This window comes from Fukomys damarensis, unplaced genomic scaffold, assembly GCF_012274545.1.
Source record: "Fukomys damarensis isolate Sample0158 unplaced genomic scaffold, DMR_v1.0_HiC HiC_scaffold_39, whole genome shotgun sequence".
NCBI lineage: Eukaryota > Metazoa > Chordata > Mammalia > Rodentia > Bathyergidae > Fukomys > Fukomys damarensis.
The window spans coordinates 96,585,148-96,601,355 of NW_022900951.1; the positions used below are offsets into that span (position 1 = coordinate 96,585,148).

General features: G+C 44.7%; 1 protein-coding gene and 1 non-coding gene across 2 annotated transcripts; both read right to left on the reverse strand.

Moving 5' to 3' along the window:
* Positions 1–11,319: 11,319 nt before the first annotated feature.
* Positions 11,320–15,197, reverse strand: Rpl39 (ribosomal protein L39). The gene is made up of 3 exons (XM_010612999.2): positions 15,106–15,197; positions 13,679–13,782; positions 11,320–11,515 (listed from the first exon to the last, which is right to left on the reverse strand). The coding sequence occupies exons 1-3, from the start codon at positions 15,106–15,108 to the stop codon at positions 11,467–11,469; spliced, it is 156 nt and encodes a 51-aa protein (XP_010611301.1). The 5' UTR covers positions 15,109–15,197; the 3' UTR covers positions 11,320–11,466.
* LOC117284855 lies at positions 12,043–12,177 on the reverse strand. Its single transcript, XR_004515925.1, has one exon. It is a non-coding gene; the product is annotated as a small nucleolar RNA SNORA69 (small nucleolar RNA).
* Positions 15,198–16,208: the final 1,011 nt, after the last annotated feature.

A 16,208-nucleotide genomic window follows, 5' to 3' on the forward strand; every position in this document is an offset into this window, starting at 1 on the left:
AGAAAATAAAATGCCAGGTGCCACAAAAATTAATATAGATATTCACAATCTGATTTTTTTTGCTGTTTTGAGACAAAGTTTCACTATGCAGTTCAGACTGGCCTTGAACTCACTATGTAAGCCAGGCTGGCCTCAAACTCTTGCCAATTCTCCTGCCTCAGCCTCCTGAGTGCTGGGATTACAGGCGTGTGCCATCACACTTGGCTACAATCTAATTTTTAAATACTTAAATAGACATTTATCCAGGAAAATAAACATAGCCAATAAGCATATGAAAATGTGCTCAACATCATTAGTCCTTAGGGAAATGCAGAGCAAAACCAGAATGAGATATTACTTCATAGCCACTAGCATGGGTATATGCAAGAAGTCAGATAGTTAACAAGCACTGGCCAGGAGAAGGAGAAATTAGACCTTCACACATTGCCACTGGGAATGTAAACTGGTTTGGCCAATGTGGAAATAGTCTGGCAGTTAAGCACAGAGTTACCATGACCCATCAAGTCTCCTAGGTATTCAACAGAAATTAAAACAAGTGAGAATGGAGGGAGGGGAAGAGAAGGGGAAATAAAAGGGACTAAGGAAAAAAAATATATACATGTACCAACTCTCCTCACCATGAATATATTCATTATGTATCATAAACATGTACTAATAAAAAGATAAATTTATAAAAAAGAAATGAAAACATCCACACAAAAACTTGTACGTGGATGTTCATAGCATCATTACTTAAAATGGCTAAAAGCTAAAAACATGACTGGGGATTTAGTTCAGTGGCACCATGCCTGTCTAGCAAACACAAGGTCCTGAGTTCAAGTCTCATACCCGCCCCAAAAAATTAAAAGCTAGAAACAACACCAAGCCTAATACAAATGTGGTATATCTATACAGAGGAATATTATTTGGCCATAAAAAGGAACGAAGTACTGATACATGCTGCATGGATGAACCTGAGTGCATCACGCTAAGTGACAGAACCACATCCAGAAGACCACATATCATATGATTCAATTTACATGGAATGATCAGAACAGGCAAATCTGGAGAGACAAATTAATGGTTGCCCAGGGCTGGGAAGGAGGATTAGCAGATGAAGGCAGGGGATTTCTTTTTGAGGTACATATCTGTGAGTGTATGAAAAGCCACTGAAATGCACACTTTAAGTATGTCAATTGTTTAGTTTGTGAATTGTCTTAATAAAGCTATTTTGTTTTGCTTTTTTGGTTTGTGGTACTGGGGATCAAACTCAGGGCCTCTCACACACTAAGAAAGTACTCTTTCAATGAGCTCTGTTCCTGGCTCTTTTTATTTTATTTTGAGACAGGGTCTCACTACATTGGCCAGGCTGGCCTCAAACTTGTGATCCTCATGCCTCAGCCTCCCAAAGTAGCTGACATTACAGGCATACACCAGCACACACAGCTAGTAAAGCTGTTATTTTAAAGACAGAGACAATGGGAGGCAAATGACTCATTAAAAAGCAATGAAGCTGGGTGTGGTGGCACAGGCCTGTGATCCCAGCACCTGTGATCCCAGTGAGGCAGCAGGAGCCCTGTGAATTTGAGGCCAGCCTAGACTACACAATGAGACCCTGTCTCAAAAAAAAGTGAAATAAGAGTCATTTAATTAATTAACAAAAGAAAAATATCAATCATTATTTATCCTCACACCCCCAAGTACCCAGCACAGAACTGAGTATTCATTTTGCAGGCTGTTTTTGGTGAACCTGTTCCATAGTTGACACTTTGCTTGGCCTCTGGGACAGAAAGAGTCCTGTTGGTGATGGTTCCTTCCCACAGGACTCTGGGTTGCCTTCTTTTATAGCTGTCATGGCCCAGCAAGTTGGCTGCACGCAGTGCATAGGAGAGTCAGGCAAATAGCACTGCGGATTGGCGGCCTCCAGAAAGGGCAACGGGGGTAGCACATAAACATACAGGTGACAGAGGAGCTGATAGAAAAACAAGACTAGAGCAGCTGGGAACCGTGGTGCAGGCTTGTAATCTCAGCACTCAGGAGGCTGAGGCAAGAGGACAAATTCAAGGTCAGCTGGGATTACATTGTGAGATCCTATCTTAAAAAATAAACAAAACTAAGAGTAGCACAATGAAGTCCCATGGTGTGATGGTAAGAACTCTTCAGGACCTGGAGTTCCTGAAGCAGCCCTGCTAGTTCAGCTCAGTATCACAGACAATGTTCACAGGGGGGACTGGGGTCATCACAATGGAGTCAGGTATTTCAGGTGAAAAAGGCAGTCACTCATGACACACCCTAAAGTAGCTAACAGCTGAGGGGTAGGTGTGTAGTCCAGTGGTAGAGCACTTGCCTGGTGTTATGGTTTATACCTAGATATCCCTCCAAAGCCTCATGTGCTCATAGGTGGGGGTTTTGGGGGGTAAGTGGATCATGGGGGCCTGATAGAATGTAATGTAATGTTTAGAGGTGAAGCCTGTTTAGAGGAGGTGGTTACTGGGTTGTGACTGGAAGGGTCTGAATCTCTCCTTGCTCCCTTGCTCCCTATCCCTGCTTTCTACCTGCCATGCCATGAGCTGTTTCACATCTGCCATGCCACCCTGCCTTGGAGCCAGTGAACTATGGACTGGAACCTGTACTAACTGTGAGCCAAAATAAACCTCTCCTCCTCTAACTTGTGGGTGTTGGGCATTGTGTCCTAGTAACGAGAAAGTAAGACATCTGGTATGGAAGAAGCTCTAGGTTCCATCACAGCACACACCCCTACTTGTGCACATTTGTTCACTCATTCACACACAGAGTTAACAAACTAAAAGCTTTGATTTATAAGAGGTTCTTTAGTAAACCTGGAACCTGATAAGTTAATGAAGTCTCCTGGGTTTTGAACCTCTAAAGATGTGATGGTCTTATCTCATCTTTGTTTTGTTTTATTTTTGTTGTTCTTTTGAGACAGGGTCTCACTGTGTAGTTGAGACCAACCTGGAACTCACTGTGTAGACCAGGCTGGTCTCGAACTCACAGAGATCCTCCTAACTCAGGCTCCCGAATGCTGGGATTATAGGTGTGCACCACCATGCCTGGCCTCTTATGTCATCTTTGAGAGGCCCTAGGTCCCAGTTATTTTGGAAACACTAACCTGTGTGCTGCAGTCCAGGAATTTTGCAGAGGTAATTAAAGTCCCCTCTTCCACCCAGGCTGTTTCTGTGATACTCAGGCTTGAATGCACAGGCCTTCACACTGAGCTGCATTCCCAAGCCTTTTATACTTTGTTTTTGACATAGTGTTATGGTTTGTGTTTAGATGTCCTCCCAAAGCCTCGTGCAGATAAGGTGGGACTTTCTTTTTCAGAGGTAGCTGAATCTGGAATGTGTAATGCTGGGGTTCAGGGCCTGTGATTACTAAACCACTACATGTGAGTGATTAGTTTGGCACTGCCATAATCCTGATAGTCTGAATAAGATAAAAGGGGCAGAAAGATGCTGTTAAACCCCCTTGTTGCCTTTGCTGCCTTGGGTAAGCCATGCTGTTTCTCCTCTGCGATGCCTGTGTCATCCCAGACTTTGAGTCAGCCAATTATGGACTGAAACCTCTACAAACTGTAAGCCAAATAAACCCCTTCCCCTCCAACTTTGGGTGCTGGGTATTTTGTCTCAGCAATGAGAGAAAAGTAACTAACACACATAGGGTCTTGCTAAGTCACTAAATTGCCCAGGCAGGGCTCTAACTTGTAATCTTCCTGCCTCCTGGCCTCTGAGAGCGCTGGGATTATAGGCATGCGCCGCCACCAGTGCCTGGCCATCATGACTTTAAGTAAGGAAGATTATTCTAGATAACCAAGGACTTAGTCAAGAAGCCTTAAGAGCAGGGCTGAGGCTTCCCTGAGAAGGCAAGTCCTCCTGTGAACCGCAGCCTCAGCCCATGCACAGCCAGGCCTGGGAGGCCCAGGCTGCCCTTCCTGAAGGCCTGCCCTGTGGACCTCATCTGACTCACAGTGACAGAGGCCAGTGCTCAGCGATAAATTTCTATCTCCTGGGGCTTCTGCTTCTCTGCTTGAACCCTAAGAAACCAAAAAAAAAAAAAACAAACCCATGTTATACACCAGCACCAGAGATTTGCAATCAGATTAAAATATGTTCAGGTCATAAAGGACCTGGGTTCCATGCCCAGCATCACACTGCCCCCCACCCACACAAATTATTCAGAATGCCATTCTCCAATGAACCTTGGTTCCCTGGAGAAGTGGCTGCCTCTAGGCTAAGTGTGTGGCAGTACTGAATTATAACACAAAGTATAAACATTCGTAAATCCCTATTGATATAAAAATTATTGCCAAGCATAGTGCACACCTATAATCCCAGCACTCGGGAGGCTGAGGAGAGGGGATCATGAGTTTAAGGCCAGCTTGGGATAAATAGCAAGACCCTGTCTCAAAAAAAAAAAAAATGAGTGGAAGGAAGGGAAGGAGGGAAGGAAAGAGAGGAAGAAATTATTGAGTAAAACCTCCTATACAGAAACATTTCAAATAATAATGCACTTCTCCCTCAAACAAGGAGATAATTCCATACTCCTTAAATGAGGACTACACACAGCGACTTATTTCCAAAGAATACAGTGAGAAAGGAGGAGAAAAGCCGGACACCTTACCTCAGCCAGTGGTGAAGGTCAATACCAACAGTGCTAAATGGTGGTGATAGGATGTTCCCTTAATATAATGTGATATGATTAGCACTTTACCTTCATGATCCTCTCCAAACCATACAGCCACAATCTAATCACAAGAAAAACACCAAGTAAATTCCAATAGAGGGCCATCCTAGAAAATATTGGACCCATACTTCTCAAAACGGTCAAGGCCACCAGAAACAAGGAAAATCGGAGAAATGACCACAGCCAAGAGGAGCCTAAGAACACACAACGACTGCAAAGTTGCATCTGGGATGTGATCCTGGGACGGGAAAGAGAAATTAGGTAAAAACTAAGGAAATCTGAATAAACAATGAACTTTAACTCTCTATGTTATCTTCTTAGTTTTTTATAAATCTAAAACTGTTCTAAAAAATAACCTCTACCAAAAATATTTTATCAGGAAAAAAATTAGATGAACAAATTTGAGTACTGGGTTACAAAAACAGGTGTCATTCTGTTGTTTTCCTTTTTACCTTTTTCTTTTGGTGCTGGGAATTGAACCCAGGGTCTTGCACTGAGCTATATCCCAACCCTTCTTTTATTGTGAAGCAGGTTCTTGCAGAATTGCCCAGGCAGGACTTGAACTTGAGATCCTCCTTCCTCAACCTCCCCAATACCTGGGATTACAGGCATGCACCACCATGCTTGGCTCCCTATTTTTTCCCATTTTTTTCTTTTTTTGAGTCTGGGTCTCACTATTGTAGCCCAGGTAATGCTCCTGCCTCAAGCTTCCCCAGTGTTGAGATTATAGGCATGTACCACCATGCCTGGCCTTTTAAAAAATTTTTTTAGATAGGTCTGGCTATATAGTTCAGCCTGGCTTTGAACCCAGGTAATCCTCCTGTCTCTGCCTTCTAAGTACTGAGATTACAGGCATGTGCCACCATGCCCAGTAGCCTCTTCTCTACTGCAGAAGCAAATCCTGATGAGTTAAGTAACTGGCAGTTTATTGACCCTCTGATAGTAGTGATTGTCCTAGCTAAATGAGTGGCTTTTCTATAACTCCAAAACTGCAGGTGATGTTATCCAGTAGCACTGAGAAGATAAAATTATTCTCTTTCATCAAAAAGGTAGAAACAAAGCTAGGCATGGTGGCACATACCTGTTTCCAGCGCTCAGGAGGCGGAGCAGGAGCACAGCTTCAAGACCACCCTGGACTACATAATAAGACCTTGCCTCAATAAATAAATAAAAATACAAAAATAGAGGCTGGGGTGTAGCTCAATGGTAGAATGCTTGCCTAGCATACAAGCTCTTGAGTCCCAACCCTAGCACAGCCAAAAATAAAAATTACAAAAACCACCTAAAAAGGAGTATGTTCAACTTCCTACAACCAAACCTGTGAACTCACCTGCATGTACATCCTCTTCTTCCTCCTGCTATAACAAGGGAGTTGGTGACTTCTTCATTTGGCCTGGAGCAAATATGCACATGCACTATGTGCGTCATTGCCTTCCATGAGCAGACCCACTTTTGTACTGGGGATTGACACTCAGGACTCAGGGTCTCACACTTGCCAGGCAGGCGCTGTGTCGCTGAGCTAAATCCCCATCCCTGAGCAGACCCAATTTTTGAGGGCAGGGAAATTGAGACTCAGTGACTTGCCCCAAGGTCTCAGAGTCAGGGTCCACACTCTCTCTACTGCTAACCAGTCCTGCTCTGTAAGACTAATCCCCAGTCTGAAGCTGACTCTTCCTTCCACCCCCCAGGCTCTTGGATCCAGGGACCGTAGGTCCCTCTGCCTTCCTACTTCTCTTTGGGCTCCCCTCCCACTGTAGAAGCAGGCTGTCACTCCTGAGAAAACTGCACCTTCTCCGGGATGTTCTCCTGCTGTCTCCAATATCACCCTCCCACACACACACAGTCCCAGAGACTTACTCTCACGGGCCTTCCCTCCTAGCGATGCCACCACTAGCCCTGTGGCATAAGCCAGACACCTGGCCATGTCTCTCTTCCTCTTCCCCTGCAGCCAGTCGTGATTCTTGCTGATCCTACTGAATCCAGCTCACTCCACCGAGTCGGCACCCGTGTCCCCATGGGAATTAAAACCAGTCTCAAGTTTAATAAACAAAATCAGAGCCTCTTAGGGGTCTCCTTCTTCCAAGCGCAGCCACCCCACCTGACTCTTCTCAGTAGTCCACACCCTAGCTTTAATGGTTTTTTACCTTATATTTCCTTTTTATTACTTTTTTACTGTGTGTGTACATGTACTAGAGAATGAACCCAGGGGCTTCACACTAAATTACATCCTCAGCCCCTCTGTTTTTTGTTTTTGTGACAGGGTCTAAGTTGCTAAGTTGCTTGGGTTGGACTCCAACTTGCAATCCAGAGCCTCCTGCATGCTACCACTGAGCACATGCCCAGCCCTTTTAAAAAAAAAAAACCTTTTCATTTTTCAGTATGGGGATTCGAATGCAGGACCTTGTGCTTGCGAGGCAGGCGTGGCACCACTGAGCTAGACCCCCTGAAAAACTTTTTTCATTGATGCAAAATAAGTGTACATTTTGTGTAGAGAATGATGTTGATACATGTATACCATGTGTAATGCTCAAATCAGGGTAAAGGGCATATCCATCACCTAATTACCCAGCCTCTCCTCTTGGTGATGCTTTAACTGCAACCAGATAGTCCACTGTGCAGTCAAACCCTTTAAGGCTTTTCTTGGCCCAGCAGAGTTCAAGCTCCCTCTCAAGGACTGAAGACTCCCTATAACCTGGCCCCAAAGACCTCCCCAGCCTCACCCGCCATCATGACTTCCTCCTGGCATCCTCTTCCCACACCCCGACTATATCCCCTTTCTCCAGTCCTGCTGAGACACTTTTGGTTCCCTCAGTCTCACAGCTTTCTCTAGATTGGGCTTCTTCTGTCTGTTTCCTCTTAAAATGTGAATATGCCATACTCTGCCCCCAGCCCTGCCCCCTAAATCTAACTTCTCTTCAACCGTTAGGGCTCTGCTTGCTCCCAACCCACTCAATGTCAGATGTGTGAGTTCATGTCTCCGAAATATGGAAGAATGAATTTTTTTTTTTTTTTGGTACCGGGGATTGAACTCGGGTCTTTGTGTTTGCAAGGCAGGCCACTGAACCACTAAGCTAAATCCCCAGCTGGAAGAATGAATTTTGAGGCCAAAGGAAGAATGCGAAAGGTTCGAGAGAAAGTTCCTGAGGTCGGTCCTAGAAGGGGTAGCCACAGAGGCTCTTCCTCCAAGAGCAAAATCACAAGGCGGGTACATGGGTCAAACTACTGTACAATCTACCTATAGGATTAAGGTAGAGTCGCTTAGCTAATACTGACCCAGCAGGGAAGACAGCTATGCAGGGTTATGGCAACATTAACTCCAGCTTATCTATAACTTCTAACATAGAAAGATCAGAGGCATTCTTGGAAAGGGGACAGAAGGGACGGGAGGATCAGTCTGGATGTTCTGGTTATCTGCTGATGCCTAGCTGGACTTACTGGACAGGGTGTACTAATTATAGTAATTACTCCTGTTGCTCTTTATCTCTTAGGAAAGCTTGCAGGCCTATCGAATCATCTTGTGGCCTGGCCTTTTTCAGATGTGCCTCCAGCCAGTGTTGAAGTGTTCTTCTACATGGACCCCCTAGAAGGCCTATCTACATTTCTAATTCAGCTGTCAGTAACACTTCCTCAGCCTCTCCTATCAGGACCAGTTCCCAAGCACACAAGCGGCTGGGGCAGACATGGGACACATGGCCTGTCCCCGGATCTCACTCCTGCAGCCCAGCACTGGGCACAGCCCTGCATGTCTCACTCGCCATTTATGAAAGGTTCTGGAGCAAGCAAATGGGAGATGGAGGCAGCTGACCCTGAATTTAGATCTGCTGCTTGGCTGATTTTTTTTCCCCTTTTTTCCTAGTACTAGGGATTGAACTCAGGACCTCTTGTGCTTGTGAGGCAGGTAGGTACGGTGCCACTGAGCTAAATGCCTGGCCCGATTGATTTTTGTAGCTTACTTGCCTTCCACTCCTAAGCCATTCTTCCCTTGGAGATCCCCATGGAAACACCTTTGTAAGGAGCATCACATTAGATGTACATTTAGTTACAAAGGTGGCATTACAACCCTCTCAAAAACAAACAAAGGTGGCATTACAACTTATAATTTTCAAGCTTAGAGGTTAAATCCAATTTCCTCATTTCAAATAGAAGAAAATCGAAGTCCTAAAAGCTGATGTGGTTAACAGCAGGCTGTTGTAGCTTTCAAAATGGGACTATCTTTTTTTTTTTTTTTTTTTGGGTACCGGTGATTGAACTCCCAGGAGGCAGAACCACTGAGCTAAATCCCCAGCCCCCTTTTACTCTTTTTGAGACAATGTCTCTTAATTGACAAATTGCCCATACAGGGTTTGATCTTGCAATCCTCCTGTCTCAGCCTTCCAGAGTGCTAGAATTATAGGCCTGCTCCACAGGGCCTGACTAGAACCTTTATCTCCTATGTAACTTATTTGGTTCAGATTTCTTGAATCCAATGCTCTTTTCCCTAGCCTGTCATGGATTAAAGATCACAACAAATTAACACCCTTTCCAATAGGTGGGGTCTATATTCCTCTCCTGTGACTCTAGATAGGTTTTATGATTGTTTTGACCAGTGATGGCAAACTTTTTAGAGCTTTCATTAACAGCCTACTGCCGCAGGGCATGGTGGTACACACCTATAATCCCAGCAATAGGGAGGCTGAAGCAGGAGGGTCACTGTGAATTCAAGACCAGCCTGGGCTACACAATGAGTTCCAGGTAAGTCTCACCCCCCCAAAAAAAAACCAGCCTGCTGCATAACGTGTACCACAGGCCCACCACCACTGGTTTGGACCAGTAAAATACAGAAGAGCTAACTAAGCCAGGGTCTAAACTGACAATCTGGGCCCACTTTTAAAATAGTAGGAATTTAAATCTTGGCATAGTGGAGCACATCTATAATCCCAGTACTTGGGAGGCTGAGGCAGGATTACACATTTGAGGCCAGCCTGGGAATTTAGTGAACCCATCTTAAAATGCACAGAGCCCTCTCTGTCCAAACACAAACCAAGTTGCCCAGCAGCTGAGTATCAAGTAACAGCTGTTTTCCTAAACTAAAACCTCAGTACTCAGGTTTGTGTTGGCACTTTATGATAAATAAGTGGGTTTTGGGTTGCAGTTTGGGCACTTAAGTCTCAAAAAGGTTCACCATCAATCACTGTTCTAGAAATAATTTGTTACATAAAATTCCTTTCAGTGTTCCTGTTAGATGAACATCTGTATCTTCTTGGGACACTTTACAGTTTCCTAAGAATAGGGCTGGGTTCAGGACTTCTACTTCCTCAATAACTAAGGAGTCACAGCATTGTTATCAGTTCATTTTGTTTCCAGTGTGGGCCTGGTTGTCTACACCAGCGTGAACCCTTTGCTAACCGCCTGCTGAAACAAACTATTGCCTCCCCAATCCTTTCCAAAAATTTGTAAAGGGAGCCTGAGGATGTAATTCAGTGGACAGCACTTGAACTGGCACACACTAGGTCCTGGGTTCTATCTTCAGTACCCGCCCCCGAAAAAAAACCCCTACATCCAATTTCCTCTATGGTTTTCCTTTTTTTTTCATTTGTAGTACTGGGAAAGTAATCCAGGGTCTAGCACATCTAACAAATGCTCAAGCATTGAGCTACAGCCTGGTTATTTTATTAACCTTTTAACTCATGGTCACAGTACTAAGCGAAGAAGTTGTATCTACTTAGTATTGTTTGGTACCCATCAAAGTACTTGTCTGAGAAAACCTGCAGAGGAGGGTGCCAGGACATGATGCATAAGGCAATCATGAAGGCTCCTGCTGGAAGTAGCAGCTCCAGCTAAGAATGTGGAAGCCATCCTGGGTCTCTGGAAGAGGTAGCATTGGAATCCAGCTTGGACTGACTGACCTGCAGCTCCAAATCAAGAATTTGGTCTTTGATTAAAAGGATATATGTCTTTTTCTATACCTGAGGTCACAAGCTACTTTGTTTCAGCATCTGTCCCTTGCTCACTAGATATCATCCTTCTCAAGTTGCAGTAGAGTCTGGGAAGCCTTTGAAAATACTCCCCCAAAAGCAAACTTGCTTCTTTCCTGCCTTTTTATTGCAGTGGTGACTGAATCAAGGGACTCATGTGTGCTAGGGAAGCTCTCTACTACTGAGCTATATACCTCCTTTCTGAGTCTCACTCTTGCTGAGTTACTCAGGCTGGCCTTTAACTTGCCTCCCTCCCACCCCCCAGCTGCCTTAGTATACATCACCATGCCCATAAAATTCCTTTTGCTTACAGAAAAAGTATAAAATGTGAATGGCTCTATTCTATACCTCAAAGTTAAGTTTTACAGTTAAAAAAAATTTAGCTGGGCAGGGTGGTGCGCACCTACAATCCCAACCACTAGGGAGGCTCAGGCAGGAGGATTGTACCAATTCGACAGTTTAGCTCAGGTCCAGCCTGGACTACATAGGGAGACCCCCATCTCAACAAACCAAAAAACAGACAAATAAACCCCAGTCCCAGCATCAAACACACTTCAATACCAGGTAGCCAGAGAAAAATTCTGTCATTGCAGAAAGCAGCAGTCTCATACCTGGTGGGGGAGAAGAAATTAAGAGTAATTCAAAACGTTTCAAAACATTTATTGTTGACTCATTAGCGCGACCACAGAATAAGATTTCTGATTAAGCATGTTCAACTGTCCAGCCAATGGTATTTCAAAGCTTGATACGGTAATGTAACCTTGACCATGATAAAGAATTTATCATTTTTGACTTCCAGGAGACAAATACGCTGCATCTCATATTCAATTCCTTACAGTCCCAGCTTGGTCCTCCTCCAGTGTCTCCTCTTGGAGTTGTACCTACACAGAAAGAAGCCGCAGGTCACAAATCAGCCTGGCCATAATTTAAAAGCTGTTTTCATTCCCAACTTGGCCCTTTAGGCAGAACTCAAAGGGTTCCTTCTTTTAAGAAGTCTGGAGCTTTCTGAAGAGTAAAGAAATGACTTTCCACATGTCCTTTTTAAAAAAGTTAAACCAAGCTTTAACTTGAGATCACTCAAGTCTTAGTTCCTTTTCATTTTTGTGGTGCTAGGGATTGAACTCAAGGAATCTCTAGTCCTTTTTGCCAGCCTGGCCTTGAACTTGCGACTGTCTCAGCCTCCTTAACAGCTGAAATTACAGTTCTGCAGTCACAGCACCTAGCTAAGGATGGGTTCTGAATTGGGAAGTCCTATCCTTGGCTTTGATTCAAAGACCTGGGGCAGATGCTGCGGTACTGTGAGCCTAATGGATCACACACAAAAAAGCTCCTGCATACAACAGATCAATTAACACCTCACCCATGCCTACCCCAGAGCAGTAGTGATTTGCATAGCTAAAGAAATCTGAATTGTCAGTGTCAATCTGTTATGATTTTACCCTCACAAAGGCAAAATCAAAAACAACCAACACAGTTCTTTTCTTTTAGCAGGATAATGGCAGTACTTCCACAAAAATGAAGCACTGTAATTGCAACCTGCTTTCAACCCATATAAAGGTCCCAAAAAGGGCTGGGGGTTAGAATTCAATGCAGTGCTTGATGAGCCTGTACAAGGATATGGGTTTGATCCCCGGGGCACAGGAAAAAAGTACTTAAAAGATAGCTGATAAAAAAAATTCTATCATGCTAATTATATATAATACCAAGTACAAAACTCCTTCCCAACTCTAGATCACAGAACAAGGGTCTAATACTACTAATAGCAGGCTCAATTAAGCACTGAATTCTTGGTTTTTTCCTCCCAACCTGGAAGGCAGGTCCCACCCTCATCAGATGGGGATGTGATGTTCATGAGGATACATCAAACAAACCACCACTCACTTCTAACACCGCTGCCATAGGCTTTAAAATCTTACTGCCTGTGCCGATAGGCCCTGCAAACAGTTCAGTACATAGAAATAATATAGAACAGTATCTAGTACACAGCAGACAAAAGTTAACAATTAACTAGCCTATGAAGCTACAGTGGGTAGAGATTTTGCACATATCTAACTGGTTAAAAGAATTAAGGAAATAGGCCCTCCAGTTTAGCCCCAATCATCTACCTCTTCATATCAGCAAATCCATCACACCAGATTTGACATACAATTCAAAATGAGTTCTACATTAATTTGTAATCCTGCACTCCTTGGCTTCCATGTCCTCTTTTTAAAGAGGCACCCATCGCCAAGTGTGATAGAGCACACCTGTAATCCCAGGTGATTCTTCTGAGAAGGATCACCTTGAGTTGAGGCTAGAATGAATTACATTGTGAGACCTTGTCTCCAAAAAACCGGAAAGCGCAAAGGCCCTAGTTCGATCCACGGTACCAAAAAAAAAAAAAAAAAAAAAAAAAAATCAAAAAGGACTCACTTCAAGTTCATACTTTACAATGTCAGCTCAAAAGTGCTTGAAAAATAATAATTTAAAAAATTTCTTTCAGCTTTCTCCCTCCTTCTCCGTCTCTTTGGCTTTGAAATAAGCCAGGAAACCTGGTAGTTCATTTTAAACAAAAAACTCGGAATGCTTAACACACCCGGACTGTAAATGGCTGCTATCTGGCAAATTCCTTTCATTTTTGATGCTGTTTCTCCTCCCTTCAAGAATTATCTCAGGCCAGCTGGTCATAGTAGTAGGCCAAAAAAGTTTGGAGACTAGCTCATCTTGGAGGTTTCTAAAACGTCTCTCCTGAGATCATCAATTTAAATACTTCTGCAGTAGAGAGCAGTTCCCCATCTTTTTTAAAGTACCCAAGCGAGAGAGCGCCCTCCCCGCTGTAGCTCTAGCTCTCCACCTCAGACTAAGACAACCAGGAAATTAATAAGGATCAGTTGTGGCCTGGTGCAGTGTGTGTGGAAAAGGAAGCACATTAAGGGCGGGGGAAAGGATCTCAAGACAATGGTGGTACAGAATGGACTGAATTCCATTAACTTTCACAGCGTAATTTATACTCGAAAAGTAACCCAAAAATTTAACCAAAAAAGTGGAACAATAAGACATCTTACCTGATTTTATTACCAGTCTTCATCCGAATCCATTGAGGAATGGGACGATTCTGCTTTTGCTTCTTGGCCAGGAATCGCTTGATTCTGAAAGTCTTGTGAGAAGACTGCAAGGAGATGCAACCAATTTAAACTGACACTAGAGCCCGCTCAAAAGACAAAACTCCCTCGTCCAAACAAACATTTGAGTGCTTAATATATAGCCGCAAGACAATTTCAGTGCTAAACTATCAAGCCCATTTGACTTCCACTTCTCTGGAGACAGTTTACCATACTTTCCACCTTTCAAATAAAAATAAGCATAGCGAACTGTGTGTGGCGACACACGCCTATGCCAGCACTCAGAAGCCTAAGGATCCGGAGTTTGAGGATAGCCGACTACTTAGTTCAAGGCCAGCGAGCACTACATAGTGAGACCCTGCCTCAAATAAAAACAGAATAAGCAGAATGAACGACTAGAGTAAACCGTCCAAAAATTAGTAGTAATGTGCAGAGATAACCTACCATTTACCTTGTAAAATGGAAGCACCCACTTTCAAAGGTCATTTCGAGGCTAAGATTTATGCAATCTTCAAGATCCAGTAGACCCAACCCATTTACCATTTTGGTTATTAGTTCTATTTAAAATGTCACTTTCTCAAAGATGACTTTCCTAATTTACTGATCTTTCAGCTTTCATGAACTTGGGTTACTTAAGCCCAACTCCCACCGCTTCAAACCCAGTAAAATTAACGCCTTGCATAATAGAGTCCATTATAAAGAAAATAGTCTACACCTCTTTCCAATCCACAGTAGCAGCTGTGGATAGTCAAGCAATAAACAATAAAACTCAAATACTGATCCCCTCCATACCTATAAGCCAATAAAAGTACTCGGCAAACCCTGTCAGAGCAGCGACTGGTGCGCTGCTTTTACTAAGAATTCCCGAATGACACAGGTGCACAACGCTGCCGGGAGCAGGAGCTTCCACGGGGCAATGCTCCTATCTCTGAGCAAACGACTAAAAAAGTCCTGCGGTCTCAAAATGTTGCTCTTTCCTGGTACAAACTCCCCTCTTGGCGCCCAGAACACCGTGCCGGCCTCGGACAGCTGGCAGTTGAGCTGCAGTTTCTGGGGTGATCCTGTGACCTCTCTCCTCCAGAATCCCAGTCCGCTCCAGTGGAAAGGAAGCAAGAATTCTTGCGCTCCTCTCATCGGCAGTGGCCCAGGAACCAGAGCGCCCCCTCGAATCGGCGACGTCGGCGCAGCCCGCCACTCCCTCGGGGATCCCTAGCTTCCCTCCAGGCCCGCAGTGGCAAAATTCGACCTTTTATTGAAAAAGCTTTCAAAATAGCCCTGCCCTTCGATGCTCTACGCGGCCCCAGCAAGCCTGCGGCAGCTTCTTGAATCGGGAAGCCACCTCGGAGCCGATGTTGGCCGATAAGACTCACCATAGTTAAGCTCGGAAGTAAACGTACGCACACGATGGCGGACAGAAGCAGAAGAGGGGGAAGTAGGCGGAAGCACGCATTTAGAAGGCGCCGTAAGGAGGTGGGGCTTAGGAGGTGACGCCACGCACCGGACGACGCCTGGAGGTTGCGCTAGCCATTTTTCCCCTTCACCCTCTACCTGCGCTCCCGGGGGGGGGGCGTGGGAACCTGCGCTGCTTGGTGCGAATTGGAATTCGCTTGCATAAGAGATTCCCTCAGGCGCTCTTCTGTGTGCTAGAGGCCGCCCGGTTCGTGGGTGAGATAGCCTATGCTAAGTACCAAAGTCGAAACCTTTCCAAAACCCTTCCAAAACCGGGCACGGGGTGAGGGGAGGGGGTAAACTCGCGTGCGTCACCTCAGAGCGTCGAGCGTTGGGCGTCGGCCCAGTACTTGGACGGAAGCGCGCCCCGAGCGGCGGGGCCCGGGAACGCCCCATCAGGCCTTTGCCCTAGAGAACCGGCGGGGAGCTGCGGGACTGGGCGGGATCGGGGTGTCCCTGGAAGCAGGAGGGACCCACTGCTGGGGCCGGACCCCGTAGGCCTGTAAGCATAGGGAGGGCCTTGGGGTTTTCCAATAGGTAAAAGGTTGCCAATTAGCTGCTAGGAGGTGGAGACTGACCTTGTCTACCTTAGGCCAGGTATAGAGGAATGAATGGCATGCGTTTGGTATGCTAGCATTCCCCAGTTTTCATATTTTTCTTTTCCCCACTTAAAAACCTGAGCTACAATTGACCCAGGTGCGAGGCCATGGGTTCCATCTCCAGCACTACAAACAAAAAGAAAGAACAAAACAAAACACAAAAATCTCTATATCTTTGCAGTTACCGCGAGCATTTTTTGCACCGTTGTATTTGAGGCATAGGCGTTTAATCAGGCCTACAAGAGTCCATGTGTAGAATTCAGTCTAAGCTTGGACGGGAAAAATACAACTGTAATTAAAGTGACTGATTTTAAAGCTTGCTTTATTTACAAATGTAGACAACAGACCACAGTGGCATTAGTGGTACCTGTGACTTGGTCACCTATAGAAATCCTGAATGTTTTCATATTAACATTGCAGTTGGT